The sequence below is a fragment of the Delphinus delphis genome, chromosome 15, assembly GCF_949987515.2.
Source record: "Delphinus delphis chromosome 15, mDelDel1.2, whole genome shotgun sequence".
NCBI classification, from domain to species: Eukaryota; Metazoa; Chordata; class Mammalia; order Artiodactyla; family Delphinidae; genus Delphinus; species Delphinus delphis.
Genome location: NC_082697.1, coordinates 20,461,470 through 20,476,282, shown reverse-complemented (window position 1 = coordinate 20,476,282; position 14,813 = coordinate 20,461,470). Strand labels below are relative to the sequence as shown.

Sequence of the window (14,813 nt, the reverse complement as noted above, 5' to 3'; positions counted from 1 at the left end):
CTCGCCGCAACTAGAGAAAGCCTGCGCGCAGCAACCAAGACCCAGTGCAGCCAAAAATAAATATAAATTTAAAAAAAATTATAAAAAAATAAATAAAAGATTCTAGACATGCTGTAAAGGTTTAAAATGTTTGGAAAAGGAGGGAATTCAGGACAAAAGCAGAGCTGATGAGGATAAGCTATTTCTTTGCTCTAGTTTTCTTCGGTGAAGATTACAAGGCGTTAATCAGAGGTAGTAATAATAAGGGTAGAAAGGAAAGGAAACTCACCTCTTTGAGCACAGGCTTTATTCCAGGTCCTGTTCTATCTTTTATCTTGTTGAAAGGAAAGTCAACATTTTGGCAAAACAATAGAGCAGTGCCCCACTTACCTGATTTTTGGCAACCTTGGACCTCTGGAGCACAGCTATGTTCCTAGAAACGAAAGGAAAAGGGATCAGAGATCTACAGTAGTGATTCTAAATTTAGCTCTAGGGTGTCTCTGGACCTCCAGCATTTTGTGTTCTGATAAATTACATTCTGGTTTATTTTTCAGGAGATGGAGTTCACAGCCTTTATTAGATTGTCGAAGGGATCTGGGACCCCTCAAAAATGTAAAAATAAATCACTGGGCTAAATATTCTTATCACAAAGCCTCTGTACTTTCACATAGCATCACAGATTCTGAGTTCAGAAAACCCGGGAGGTGATAGTATTGGGTAATTATCCCTGTAGCACCCCTAACAGAGGGCTGTGAACTTCTGGCGGGGGTCGTTATTGATTCACAAAGGTGGCATACCCCTGTACTGAACAAGTCTAACTTTTAGAGATAACTTCCTCATGTTGAGTTGAATTCTGAACCCTGTATCATTTACTTATTACTCTGAGTTCTGTCTTGGGCTGCACGAACAGTTTGGTGTGAAGAGTTACAGAGGCTGATGATAAAAATTGAAGCCATGTTCCTTCTAAGGCATTTTCCTTTTCAGGCTAAAAATTCTTTTCAGGCTAAAAGTTGTACGTTGAACAACTTTTCATGGGGGGATTTGGCTTCCCTATCTTCACCACCCTGAGGCCCAGTTTTTCGTCGTTTTTACCAAGAAGCCACTGTGGGTATCTGGTGTTTAATCTGCTCAGCAGTGGCTTCTTGGCCCAGCACTTCCCAACCAACCACTGCAATTCTGTGATTCAGATAGGCGCTGCCACTTATTGTACCCCACTCCAGGGCCGTAGTTGATTGGATCAGGTTGGGCAGCGGCCCTAAGCTGGGAGAAAAAGAGCCTTCCTCATCTCCCAAACAGACAACACACACCTGGGACTCCTGGTTCCCCTCACTGGGTCTTTCTCCATTACCACTTTATGCACTAAGTTATGTTTCTTTGGGAGGATGAACAAGAGAAGCAAGTAAGCTGCACCAGGGTAAGGCCGGCATCTGTAGTGTTCGCTGCTGTATCTCTGGCACGTCCATCCTTGCTGGTGAGTGAGTGAGTGAGTGGTGGAGGAACTGTGAGCCTGAGCTCTGGCCCTGGAAGCAGCCTTAATTCCAGCTCCTGTAGAGAAGCCAGCCCCAGGGACTGAAAGGAGCTTGTCGAGAGGGGCAGAGAGAAGGAAAAAGGCCAGGCAGCATTTGAGTCCCCGGTCGGTGCCCGTTGGCCCTGAACCTTGCTGCCATCCTACGGTGATAGGATTCATCGTTTGCCTCAGCTAATTCCCACTAGGTTTCTGCCACTTTTATTAAGAGTTTGGTAATAATAGCAGCATGGTGGCCAGAACTCAATACATTGTCCTCTATAATGTACAGTTGCGTGTGGCCAATTTGGAGCCCAATAGGTCTGCCATCTCCTTTGTTCTTGACACCGCAGTGAGGCTCTTCTGTAGTCTCGTAGGTGCCTTTCTAGATGCTTTCCTGAAATTACAGTTTAATACCTTTTGGTAGTTTGAGATTAAAATGCAGTGCTTCTGTTGTATATCTTCATCTTTGAATTTGTAACTTTCACGCAATTTTTCTGTTCCTTATATCAGAGAATCTGAAAAAAACATTTCTGTTGCAGGTACAGAGGGACCAGGTGTCAGCATCTCTGAAGAGAGACAAAGTCTAGCTGAAAACTCTGCAACGACTGTTGTTTACAATCCTTATGCTGCCCTTTCTATAGAGCAGCAGAGGCAGAAGCTGCCAGTGTTCAAGGTATATTAAATAAGTATGTTCAGTTGTCGGCCTGAAGCAGCCTGCATTAGCTTTTTTTTTTTTAATTAATTAATTTTTTTGGCTGGGTTGGGTCTTCGTTGCTGTGCGCGGGCTTTCTCTAGTTGTGGCAAGTGGGGGCTACTCTTCATTGCGGCGCGTGGGCTTCTCATTGTGGTGGCTTCTCTCGTTGTGGAGCATGGGCTCTAGGCGCACAGGCTTCAGTAATTGTGGCGCATGGGCTTAGTTGCCCCATGGCATGTGGGATCTTCCTGGACCAGGGATCAAACCCATGTCCCCTGCATTGGCAGGCAGATTCGCAACCACTGCACCAGCAGGGAAGTCCCCTGCAGTAGCTTTGTACTTGGCACTGAAGTGAATAATGTCCTCTTACTCTTAATGATCCTGTAGAACACAGCGAGCTCAGAGATACCCTTATCTGAAGAGATCGTCTGTTCAAAATATGTGTGTTAGTTAACTTTATAAGTCTGGAAAGTCCTTACAGTTTTTTTTGGTTAGATCTTACATATTGGAAAAACTGGAAGAAATGAAATGACATTCTTTTTTCCCCTCTTTGCTTTCAGTTACGGACAAGTTCAAACATACAGAAAAGTAGAGAAAACAGCACGGCGAACTCTTATGCATCCATCTTCAACAAATTACCAACATGTGGCCAATTTTAGCTTTCTTTTTAAAGGCATATTTCTTTACCCAAGATTAATTAGAAATAGGAGGTTGTTTCTGTTGAAGAGATTAACTCCCACTGAGATAGTGATGGGATTTTGGTATGGTTATTACATACCATGTGCACATCCAGACACGTGATTTTATTAATCTCATGAAATGGACATATACTCACAAGAGACCAAAGTGTAAATTAGAATTAAGAATATATTCGTTTACAGTGAGCCGTGGTTCTCCAGTACAGATACTTTTCTCCCCGTTGCCAAGTCCACGTGGGAAGCCAAATTGTAATCAGGAAGTGGGCTCAGAGCCAAAGACGGTTTAGATATAGTTGAAGGATATTTATTTCCTGTAGTCTCTGATGAAGGGTGATGAACTCTCCCTGCCTTGTATGATGTCTCTGGAATGACCCGAGTAAGTGGGGCCACCAGCACCTGTGTCTCTCTTTCTTCCGGACACTGTTGGGGGAAAGCTGCCCAAGTCCTTGCACTTAGGGAGTTTTTTTGTCTAGACTGTGCTAATAATGTCTCTTCTATTAATACGTTCTTTCTCCAAATGGATACGAAACAGCCGCCTTCTGAATTTCGCCAGGTCACCTCGATCAGACTTTTCTGTGGCCCCAAATGTTTTAGTTACTCCTGTACTGATAGTTGCTGGGTTTCTTCTGCAGGTGATTAACCTCATCCATTATGTGTGAATGTAAACCAGTTTGACCCTCAGGAGATAAGATTATAGGTTCACCATTGAGGGGCACAGTTTGAGCTGTGATGAAGTGTCTGGACTCGAGCTAGACTTTAGAGTTCAAACCCAGGCTTCATCATTTGTGTGCTGTGTGGACTTGCTTCACTGCCTGAGCTTCTGTTTACTTACCTGTCATATGGGACTAATGGTACCTTCCTCATAGGATTGTTATGAGGACCAGATGAGATAAGCCACATAGAGCATTTAGTAAGATATCTGACATGTAGTAAACGTTGGAAGTACAAGGATAATTATTGTTTACTGAGTATTTAATTTTCTTGACTCTTCTTCATCCTCCAACTGTACTTATAATAAATGAAATAACATTAAAAAAAAGAAAGCAAGAAGGTATTAATAACATATTGAAATTAAAATGGTAAGAAAATGCGTGTAAGTTATTGATAAAAATCAAAGCAGAGCTTAAGCGTAGTTACAATCTCATAAAATGTTAAAGATAAAGCTAGGAGACCAAAAGGATAAAAAGTTACCCGTTCACCACTGCTGCCCCCATTAAAACTAAAAGTGAAAATTCCTTTTTTTAATTTTTTAAAAGATTTTATTTGATGTGGACCATTTTTAAAGTCTTTATTGAATTTGTTACAATATTGCTTCTGTTTTATGTTTTGAGGCATGTGGGATCTTAGCTCCCTGACCAGGGATCAAACCTGCACCCCCTGCATCGGAAGGCGAAGTCTTAACCACTGGACCGCCAGGGAAGTCCCCGTGAAAATAGCTTTAAAAATAGAAGTTGAAACTAAAGCAGCAGTAAATCAAAGGCTCGCCCCCCTTTACCCCAGTGCCATTTCAAGGCAGCCTTCCCCTTGGCTACCTCCTGTAGGCTGGCGTTCTCTTTGGGCCCTGAACACTGCTGTGCAAGGTTGTCCTCTTACTTCCTTAAACTCAACCTCGCTGAAGCTCAGTCTGGTCCTCTGCACCAGCTCTCCTTGATTTCCCTGCCTGTGCCTGTCGGTGGTACCGTCATTCTTCCAGTCTCTAAACTGGAAATAGTTTTGTCATCTCTCTCTTGAATGTCACACGTTGGACTCTCCACTTGCAATGCTTTGTATTTAGCACATGAAGTATGAGTTAATGCCTTCAGTTTCTTCATGCTTATTTCAATCTTGTATATTGCTGCCCAGTTTTCTCGGAACACTTATAGCATGTGCTGCCTCCTGGCTAAAGTCCAGACGCTAGCTCTACGTTCAAGGCTTTCACAGTGCGGCCCTAACTACACCTATTGTAATTCATTTCCAAGTGAAACCTGGAGCCTTTCGTGGGCTTTTTCTAGCACACCTCGAATAGAGTTCATATAGTTTGCCTATTTCCATCTTCTTTCCTTTACTTATGTCATTTCCCTTTCCTGGAATACCATGTGTGTCTCTCTCTGTATGCAAATTTTCTGTCAAGTTTTCCTTGAACACCCACCCATCCATCCATCCATTCAACCATCTATCCAGCAGATGGATTTACAAAATATCATTTACAAAGTATCTGTGAAGAACCCAAACCTTTCCCCTTTCTCTGCCCAAAACAAGAGAAAGCACAGAGTCCAAGCAATCGACAGGAAAGCATCTAGACGAGTCCCAGAGTACCTGCAGCAGAATCTCCTTTGGGTGTTTGTAGAAATGCAGATTCCTGGGCTTCACCCTAGCCCTACTGAATCAAAAACCCTGAGGGTAGGGCTAGGAATCTTCATTTTTAGCAAATATCCTAAAAGATTTTTACACTGAGATTTGAGAACTACATATTTAGACCCTAAATAATGCTAAATTCAAAACCCCAAACAGTCAATACCTTATTTAGCCAGGAAGGCAGCATCTATCTCTCCCAGTCTTCACCAAACACATTGTTGGTGTGGAGTCAGATGAGCTGAGCAGTGATCAGAGTGGGAGAATTTGGCAGGTTTTTACTTCATTCCAAACCAGGAATTTATGTAACACCTTTATGACTTTCCAGATCATCAGGTGTGTCTGTAATCAAATGTGGGTACAGAAATACATTCTGAAGCTAAGTACATGGGATCTTGGAATTATCTGTGACTTTTCAGTGGCCAAATCAGTGTTTCTGCTCCTACTGAATGGATTAAGGAAGGCCCAATAGAAATATAGATGTAACCTATGCTTGCTTTATTGTGAACTTGGCCTTAGAGGTAGAGACGAAAGCATATTCTTTTTGTTTTCACAAGTTAATAAATGAAAAAAAATTAAATTAAGTAATACATGCATGTTGAACAAAATTCAAAGGTCTCCTTCATATCCTTGCTCCCTGGCCACTTTCTTCTGCTCACTGGAGACAGTTTTGTTACCAGTTTCTTGTTTTGTTTTTCCTCAAAGTAGCTTGTACATAAAGAAGCATATATGTATTTACCCTTTCTTCTTCTTTTTTTTAAAAATTTATTTATTTTTGGCTGCATTGGGTCTTAGTTGCTGCGCGTGGGCTTTTTCTAGTTGCGGCGAGCAGGGGCTACTCTTCATTGCGGTGCGCGTGCTCCTCATTGTGGTGGCTTCTCTTGTTGCGGAGCACGGGCTCCAGGCTGGCAGGCTTCAGTAGCTGTGGCATGCTGGCTCAGTAGTTGTGGCTTGCAGGCTCTAGAGCGCAGGCTCAGTAGTTGTGACGCACGGGCCCAGTTGCCCCGCAGCATGGGATCTTCCCAGACCAGGGCTTGAACCTGTGGCCCCTGAACCAGCAGGCGGATTCTTAACCATTGCACCACGAGGCAAGTCCCTACCGTTTCTTTAAAAACACAAATAGTAGTGTATCATTCACACTGTCCTGCACTTTGCTTTCTTACCGTAGCAGACCTCATTGACCATTCCACATCAGTACAAATAGACATTTGTTCTTTTTAACAACTGTGTATTATTCCATTATTGAAGTGTTTCACAGCTGTGTAACCACTCCCCTGTTGATGAACATTTAGGCTGTTTGAATTTTTGGCTCTTATAAACAATACGCAGTGAGTATGCTTGTACATACATCTTTGTTCACATGTATTAGCATGTCTGTAGTCTAACTTCTTATAAGTGGAAATCTTGAATCAAAGGGTATGTGCGTTATATATTTTGATAAGTTATTACACTCAGTTGCAGTTGTATCACCTTGTACTGACACCAACAGTACCTGCAATGTATTTTGATGTATATTAGAAATAAATTTTGATAATTCTTTTTAAAATGTCCTTCCCTTTGGCAAACAGCTCATTTCATAATGTTTAAATATCTTTGTTTAGGTCTTTTGAGAAAATGTATGTCTATTTACAATGTTTGGTTATATTTTTTCAGCTTAGGAATCATATACTGTACTTGATAGAAAACTATCAAACAGTGGTGATTGTTGGAGAAACAGGATGTGGGAAAAGCACGCAGATTCCACAAGTGAGTACATTTAAATGTGTCTTTATACTTAGATTTGATTGGAAGGATTTTGTAACTTGAGAACTCTCTTTACCATTTTTTTGCATTTTTAAGATCTCCTCTCAGAGAGGAAATAGTCAACCCAACTAGATGTTTTTTATTAAACTTTTGAACTTTTATTAAACTTTTAATTTCTTTGATTAGAAGAAGTAACGGTCATCTTCAATTTATTATAATTCTAAAATAATAATAGAATAGCCATACTCTGAAAGGAACAATGGGAACTCATTTGAAGAGGTGTAATGCATAGTTTTTGTCCTCAAATAATTGCAGTTGAAGAGGTGGTGTAAGATGGATGCTGCTATAGTTGTGAATAAAGATTGACTGTTACAGAATTACGCAGTGCTATGGAAGAAACCTCTCTTACAGGACAAAATTTTATCTGGTGTGGGTAGAAGTGGAAAGAAGGATCAGGAAAGGCCTCATAAAAGAAATGACATTTGAAATTGGGGAAAAAATATTAAAAAGAAAAAAAAGACAAAGAAATAGAACTTGAATGATCAGTGGGAGTTAGCTGGGAAGATGTCCTCATCCAGTGAATATTGTGGTTAGAGATACTGGGGTGGAGAAGTGCTTGGGGCTCAACAGAGTGGACAGGTAAGATCAAGAGTGGAAAGATAGGGTGAAGTCAAAGTGTGTCTTAAGAGCTTCAACTTGAAGCTCTTAAGTGAAGAATGATATTTAAGTGGTCAGGGATAAGAGTCCTTGTAGGTTTTTCTTTCCTTTTTTAATACAGATTTTTTTTAAAAAAATTTATTTTATTTATTTATTTTTGGCTACGTTGGGTCTTCACTGCTGCACGTGGGCTTTCTCTAGTTGCGGCGAGCAGGGGCTACTCTTCGTTGTGGTGCGCGGGCTTCTCATTGCGGTGGCTTCTCTTGTTGCGGAGCACAGGCTCTTGGCGCGCGCGGGCTGCAGTAGTTGTAGCACGCGGGCTCAGTAGTTGTGGCTCGCAGGCTCTAGAGCACAGGCTCAGTAGTTGTGGCTCACAGGCTCTAGAGCGCAGGCTTGGTAGTTGTGGTGCACGGGCTTAGTTGCTCCGTGGCATGTAGGATCTTCCCGGACCAGGGATCGAACCCGTGTCCCCGGCATTGGCAGGCAGATTCTTAACCACTGTGCCACCAGGGGAGCCACATCCACTGACTCTTGATGTCAACACTATACCTGCTTTTGCAGCATCTTTAAATTTTCACCTGTAAGCAACCATAAGCAGGCAGAAGTCTAAATCCCAGATGTATTGAGAGACTGGCTTCATGGACAGATTTATTATTATGCAAATTGTTTTTCTTTCCCCTAACACTAGTACTAAGAGATTGACTACGAGAGTGTGTGTGTTTTATTTTGGATGGTAGAACTGTGTCCTGGTTATATGGCTTTGGTTTGCTGAGCTTGAATCCTAGCTCTTGGATTTTTACCTGTGTCCTCGGACAAAGCATATGACCTCTTTGTTTCCTTATCTCTAAATTGCTGATGATGCTATTACCTTCCGCATTGGATTTGTTGTGAGGATTAAATGGGGTTATGCATACCAGACAGTTCCTGGCACTTAGTGATGTACTTGGTGAATCTTAGCCATTATTCTTGTAGTTCTGTTTCTGAATTTGTGTTGATTGGGGTGGTTGGTAGTATTTTGTGTATGTATTCAGTGCAAGAGAGAAATTTCACAGATTTGATAGCAAAAACCTACATTATCTAAAACACTCTGTTCCTTACAGGCATTTTTTAAATTATTATTTTTAGCTAATTTTCGACTAACAGGAAAGTTGCAAAAATAATACAGAATTCCCTTAGACCCCTTACCCCACTTCCCTTACTACAGTAATCAAAAGCAGGACAATAACAATACCAGTAATCAGACTACAGATCTTATTCAAAGCTCATCAGTTTCCCCACCAAAGTTCCTTCTCAGAAGATCCAGGATCCTTCTCTCTGGTCTCCTCCAGTCTATGAAAGTTCCCCATTCTTTCTTCATCTTTTATGACCTTGACATTTTTGAAGAGTACCAGGCATTTATTTTATAGAATGTCCCTCAGTTTGGGTTCGTGTGACGTTTTCTCATGACTAGAATGAGCTGATGCATTTTTGGCAAGAATCCCATAGAAATGATGTGTCCTTCTTAGTGCATTGTATCAAGAGGGTTGACATGGTGGTCTTACCACTGGTGAGGATAATTTGATCACTTTGTTAAGGTGCCAGGTTTCATCTGTAAAGTTACTGTCTTTCCCTTTGTAGTTGATAAATATCTTGGAGGAGATATTTTTAGACTGCAAATAATCTGCTTTTCAAACTATCACCTACTAATTTTAGCATCCTTCCCTAGATCTTATCTGCAGCAGTTACTCAGGTGTTTCTCTAATGAATGGTTTTCTCTATTCCTATTTCCTTTTACATTTATTAAATGGAATCTTCTGTAAGGATGAACTGTTCTTTCTCCCTCACTTATTTATTTATTCAATTATTTATGTGTATCGGTATGGATTCATGGATATTTATTTTATTCTATGGGTTAAAATCCAATACTACCATTATTTTGTTGGTCAGAATGGTCCAGATTTGGTCATTAGGAGCTCCTTCAGTTTGGGTCCTGTGTTCTTTCTAAAAGCCTCCATTCATTTTTTTTGAACACTTCCTTACTTTCTAATAACACAGACAGTGTCAGGCTTGTCTTATGTTTTTCCTGCACTAGCCTTGGGATCAACCGCTTCTCCAAGGAGCCCTGGTTCCTTTTATTGGAGAATGGTGTTTAAAAATCAAGATTTGGGTGCTAGGGTGCTCATTGTTACTGAGGTGTCATTGCTATAAGTCTCAGTGGGCAGATTTAGGAAATATATACGAATACTAAATCCCTACATAATCCCACTTATATATCTGTATCAATCTGTATATATATTAAAAATCATGAATTTATGCTGATACTTCGTTGATTCCAATCCCACATCATAGGGCTCATCTAAAGGACCCATAAAATAGCTTCAGAATTCCTAACCCATACCCCTAACATTTACTAAGTAGATTACAGCACTTAGGTACAGTTCTTTCCATCTCTGGCCTTCAGTCAAGATACTGTTTTCAGTTACTTAGGTTGGTTCTTTTCTTCTCCACCCCCTTCACTGTGATCAGTTATTCATTTGTAATACAGAAAGGGTCATTTGATAGTGTTTGCATTTCTTTTGGTTTCCCTCCACATCCTGGTTGGTTTTGTGTATTTATTTGGGTACTTGAAGAGTACGTGCAACATGATTGTGGTTCTGAGAGTCAGAGCTACACAAAAAACTCTACTCAAAGCATTGCCCCTCCCTCTTCATCCCTGCTGCCATGTTTTCATTCCTCCCTTTTTCCACCCCTTTCCTACCAATCCTCCGTAGTCAACCATTCTCTTTAGTTTCTAGTTTGTCCTTCCTTTATTTCTTTTGAACAAATGAGCAGATACATGTATGTAACAGCATTTTAAATCTTTTTCTGTTATAGAAGTAATATATATTGATTGTAAAACAATTTAGACATTATGAAAACAGGTAACTCTGATAACCCCTGTTATCCATTTTGGATTTTAAAAAGCATATAATCAAATAAATACATAAGAAATTAGTATATGTGGAAAATAAATACAGAAATAAATCAGATAATATAATCAAATTTAATGTATACTAATAAAATCTAATGGGATATATACATGTATATAAAGTCTGATTTTTTTTTTTTGCAATAACCAATGTTGTTTTATTGGTCTTGTTTAAAGAATCTAATTATTTTTATTTACTCTGACTACAATATTTTGTGTGGTTGATATTTATTGCATGTCTCTGTGTGCACTTTAGAATTCTTTGTTCTACAGATTTAGCACTGTTCTGAGTGACCCATGGATGTTGTTTTTTTTATTCCTTGAGACAGCTGCAGTACGGGGAAATTTTGTACGACTGGGGAGTCAGAGTGTTGAATTTATGCCTTAGTTCTTCTGATTATCACTTCTGTTGTGAACTTAATTAAGCACATGACCTAACATTTCAAAACTTCAGATGCCTCATTTGCAAAATAGTTTTTTAAATCTCTGCTGGGAGAAGAACCATCTGTTAATTCTTTTCTCAGTGATTTTAACATAATCCAGGGTCATCTTGGGGGAGATTGTTTCTGGAGAAGTGGTGTCAGGTGTATACTGAAATGTGATTTTATTTGTAGTACCTCGCAGAAGCTGGCTGGACAGCCGAAGGAAGAGTGGTGGGAGTGACCCAGCCCCGAAGAGTGGCTGCTGTTACAGTGAGTTTCTCTTTTGTTGTAAAGACTCTGTGTCTTCTATTTCAGTGACTTTTTCCTTGTTTCCTAAAAGCTGCAAATGAATGTGATTTGCAGCTCCTCAAGAATTTAATTCTTCACTTGAAAAAGAACTATGATTATTTTTGTAAAATTGATACCTGTACATTATGAATTTTTATGTAATAATAAAGTACAGAAGTCAAAACAAAAAAAGTGATTAAAAAAAAACAACCAAAACCCAAATCTCACCACCCAGCAAAAACAGTTTGAACATTTGTGAACATCATTTCAAGTTTCTCTTTTATGTTCACATAAAAATGAATGGTTGGCTGGATGGATAGAAATGATTTTATAAAAATGGGTTCATAGCCATATATTTGCTTTTGTTGAATTTAACAAAAGAGGAAACTGCAGTGAAATAGGAGTAATTACTGAACTTTGGATAAATAATTTTTCACTACAAGAGAATTTATTAAAGCTTGAAAACTAAGAAAAAGGATTACAAAAAGCTTTAGGGTGTTACTTATTTTTGGAACTACGTTATAGGTAGTTGCCTATCACAAGAGTAAATTAGCACACTGATTCTACCGTTCCTCCCTCCATTTGTGATAAATGCAGTGCTATAATTTTTATTTCAAGATTTATAAATACTCTTTTCTGTAATCATAACTCCCACAGGTATTTAACTTTAGTTTAATAATCACTAATAATTTTCCAAGGTTTTGCCAACTTTGAATTGCTCATTTCACTTTATTTCTTGATTGGCTGAATTTTACATGCCTGAGAATGTTTGATTGTGGTCTTTGTTGATATAAAATTCTTGATTCATCCTCTCTAGGAGCTGTGCAGACACTGCTCCACTGTCTTTTGGCCTGGAGGATCACTGTATAGAAATAGTCTGAGGTCCAGTGGAGTTTTTCCACTCCCTCCCTTCCTGGCCTGCTTTTTCTGCTTGAATGCTTGTAACATGCTTGTTTTTGTACCAGGATATGTCTTGATGCTGATTGTTCTGTCTCATTTTTTATTAAATGTGGAAGAACTTTTAATCTTCAGGCTCAATCTCATTATATCAGGCAGGTTTTCATCCATTATTTCTTGGCACACTTTTCTGTTCCATTTATTTTTTTCCTCTTTTCTAAGAGCACCAATTAAGTGTATATTAGATCCCCTTTGTCTCTTTTTAGTATTTAGCACCCTCTCTGGAATCATCTGTTTTCCAGTTTGTTTTGTGATATTTCTTCAAGCCTGTCCACAATGTTCATGATTGTTTTTAGTCAAATTTATTCTATTTGATTCCTTTGTATCTTTATCTGGGTCTCATAATCACTTCTTTGAATGCTTTTTTGTTTCTTTACTAGCTAGAGAAGTGAATATTTAGAATGGGTGGAGATATTACAATACATTACAAATTTTAAAAGCTGATAATACCACAAACATTTTTTAAAAATCCAGAACATAACATGGTATTTTTATTAATTAGCTGACACATTTCTGTAAATCTTTTTTCCTGCAATTTTTGGCTCTGTCCCCACCGACCACCTCTTCACTTGACAGCGATTTCCTATTATCTTCCTTCAGAGAGAGTAGGGCAGTATTTTAATGTTTCTCTAGCATGGGTGATTTAGATTTGCTCTTTATTATTGGTACTGTGGAGAACCTCCTTTGGCTTTGTAGCATTTGTAGCATTGTGTAAATTTGGGGGACTATTCGCATATTGGGGAAAAGCCTCTCTGTAACTTCTTGCATGTTCAGGCTGTGAGATTTGGGGGATGTCCACAGATTGGTTTCTGACCTGTACATTTGAGACCTTGTTTCTCCTCAACTGTGCTTTGACTTTGTCTCTTCTTTAAGTTGTTTTAGCTTAAGCTTGTGATTTCTTTGAAACTAGATTTCTTTGGCTGAATTCTACTTCTGTTTCTTTGGGTAATACTTTTGCAATTTCCTTTTTAAACTGCTTTTTTGCTCATGTTCCCTTCTTTCCTTCTTTCTTAGTTGGCTTTAATGCAGTGGGCTGTGTTGGTATTTTTATGATAAGTACTTATCTTTGAGTGGGCTCATTTGCTAGCTGCAGAATTGTGAGGTTGTTCTGGTCTGGCCTCTCACCAAATCTCTTGTTGTCCTTTGCTGGTGGGGGATGAGGATGAGAATGTGCACTCCTTAGTGATTTGAGAGGTCTGTTGCAGCTCATGATAAGATTCTTTGGGCTCTCTGATTTGGGATTGATACTCGCTATTGGATTGCCTGCCTTCTCCTTCAACTCCCCCTCCTTTGTGATTCTTTGCTGTCAAAGTGGGTCTCCACTGAGACATTTCCTGTGTCTCCTGGGTCTGAACACACTACTGCTTCTTGTCTTCCTAATACAAGGCTTGTCAGCCCTGCCTTTTAAGGAGGTGACACATTAAGGAAGCCAGCAGCCTGCTCTGGTTGTGCGGAGGCCTGGACCTCTCTTCTAGATTCAGACCTCACAGTATTTGGCAACTGTGTTTCCTAGTTTATTGTTTGGGCTTGTGCCAGTTTCCTTCTTTCATTGGAGATGCAGGTTTTGGTTGATAATATGTTTTATTTATTTATTTTTTTGTTTTAAATTAGCTCTTAGAGGGAGATGGGGGCAAAGATGCCTTTATTTTGCCATCTCTACCTGGACAAGAAATTAATTCTATTTCCTTGAGATATTTTTACTCCTTATTGAGTTTTAATTATTGTGTAATTCTTTTTCCCCAAAGTTCATTTTAATTGTCTTCAAAGTTAGACATTATTGATAAACATTTCCCAAGTCTTCTGTGTGTGTGTAAAAATGGAGATAACGGTTCAGCAACTAGATTGCAATGTTAGACATAACCTTTTACGTCATGAAAGATGATTCACTTACTTAAAACATTTGAACAATTTTTTCTGTTTGTGGTTTGGAATCCCAGCTCTTAATCAATTTGCATTTTTCCTCCAAATTTGTAGCCATGGATAATTTCCATGAAACCACATGCTTTCTCTTAAAGAACAAAGAGTATATAAATTAGCTGTGTAGTATTAATAGAGCTGGCCAGTTTATGCTGCATCTCAGAAAGTACTTTGTGTGCAGAGTAAAATCTGAGAACAGTCTCAGAGCCTAAAAACAGATTACACAAGCCATTGCCTGATCTCTGCGAGAGGCAGTTCCTTAATGAGTATGTTCATTGGACTCACATAGTCTGGGTTTGACTTCACGACCAGGCCCTGCCTTGATCTATGATTCAGGACAAGCTCTAAGCCTGTCTTATTTCAGTTTCTTTCTTTGTAAAAAAGAGGGTCTATTGCCCGCCTCACGGACTGTGTACATGTTTAATGAGATAAAATTTGTGAAAGCTTGGAGCACAGCACCTGCACCTACGAGGTGCTCAGTGATTGGTGACTGGTTTTCCTTTTGACCTCCTTTTCCTATATCTGTTTCTATTAAAAAGATATGTTTATCCAGTCTAATTGATGAGGTTATTGGGACTAGAAATTAAACAGTAGAGGTAAAAATCTATTAAAGAGCCAACAGAATATGGCCTTGCAAATGTCCAGTGGTGTGATCATACATGATAAAATTTCT

General features: G+C 39.3%; 1 protein-coding gene across 1 annotated transcript in view; it reads left to right on the top strand.

The window, feature by feature from the left end:
- The window catches only part of DHX35 (DEAH-box helicase 35), a 70,688-nt gene that overhangs the window by 4,662 nt on the left and 51,213 nt on the right, over positions 1-14,813 (top strand). The window contains exons 2-4 of the mRNA XM_060030785.1: positions 2,026-2,159; positions 6,863-6,955; positions 11,171-11,248. Of these exons, the coding sequence (XP_059886768.1) occupies positions 2,026-2,159; positions 6,863-6,955; positions 11,171-11,248 (305 nt within the window). The remainder of the gene's footprint in view (positions 1-2,025; positions 2,160-6,862; positions 6,956-11,170; positions 11,249-14,813) is intronic.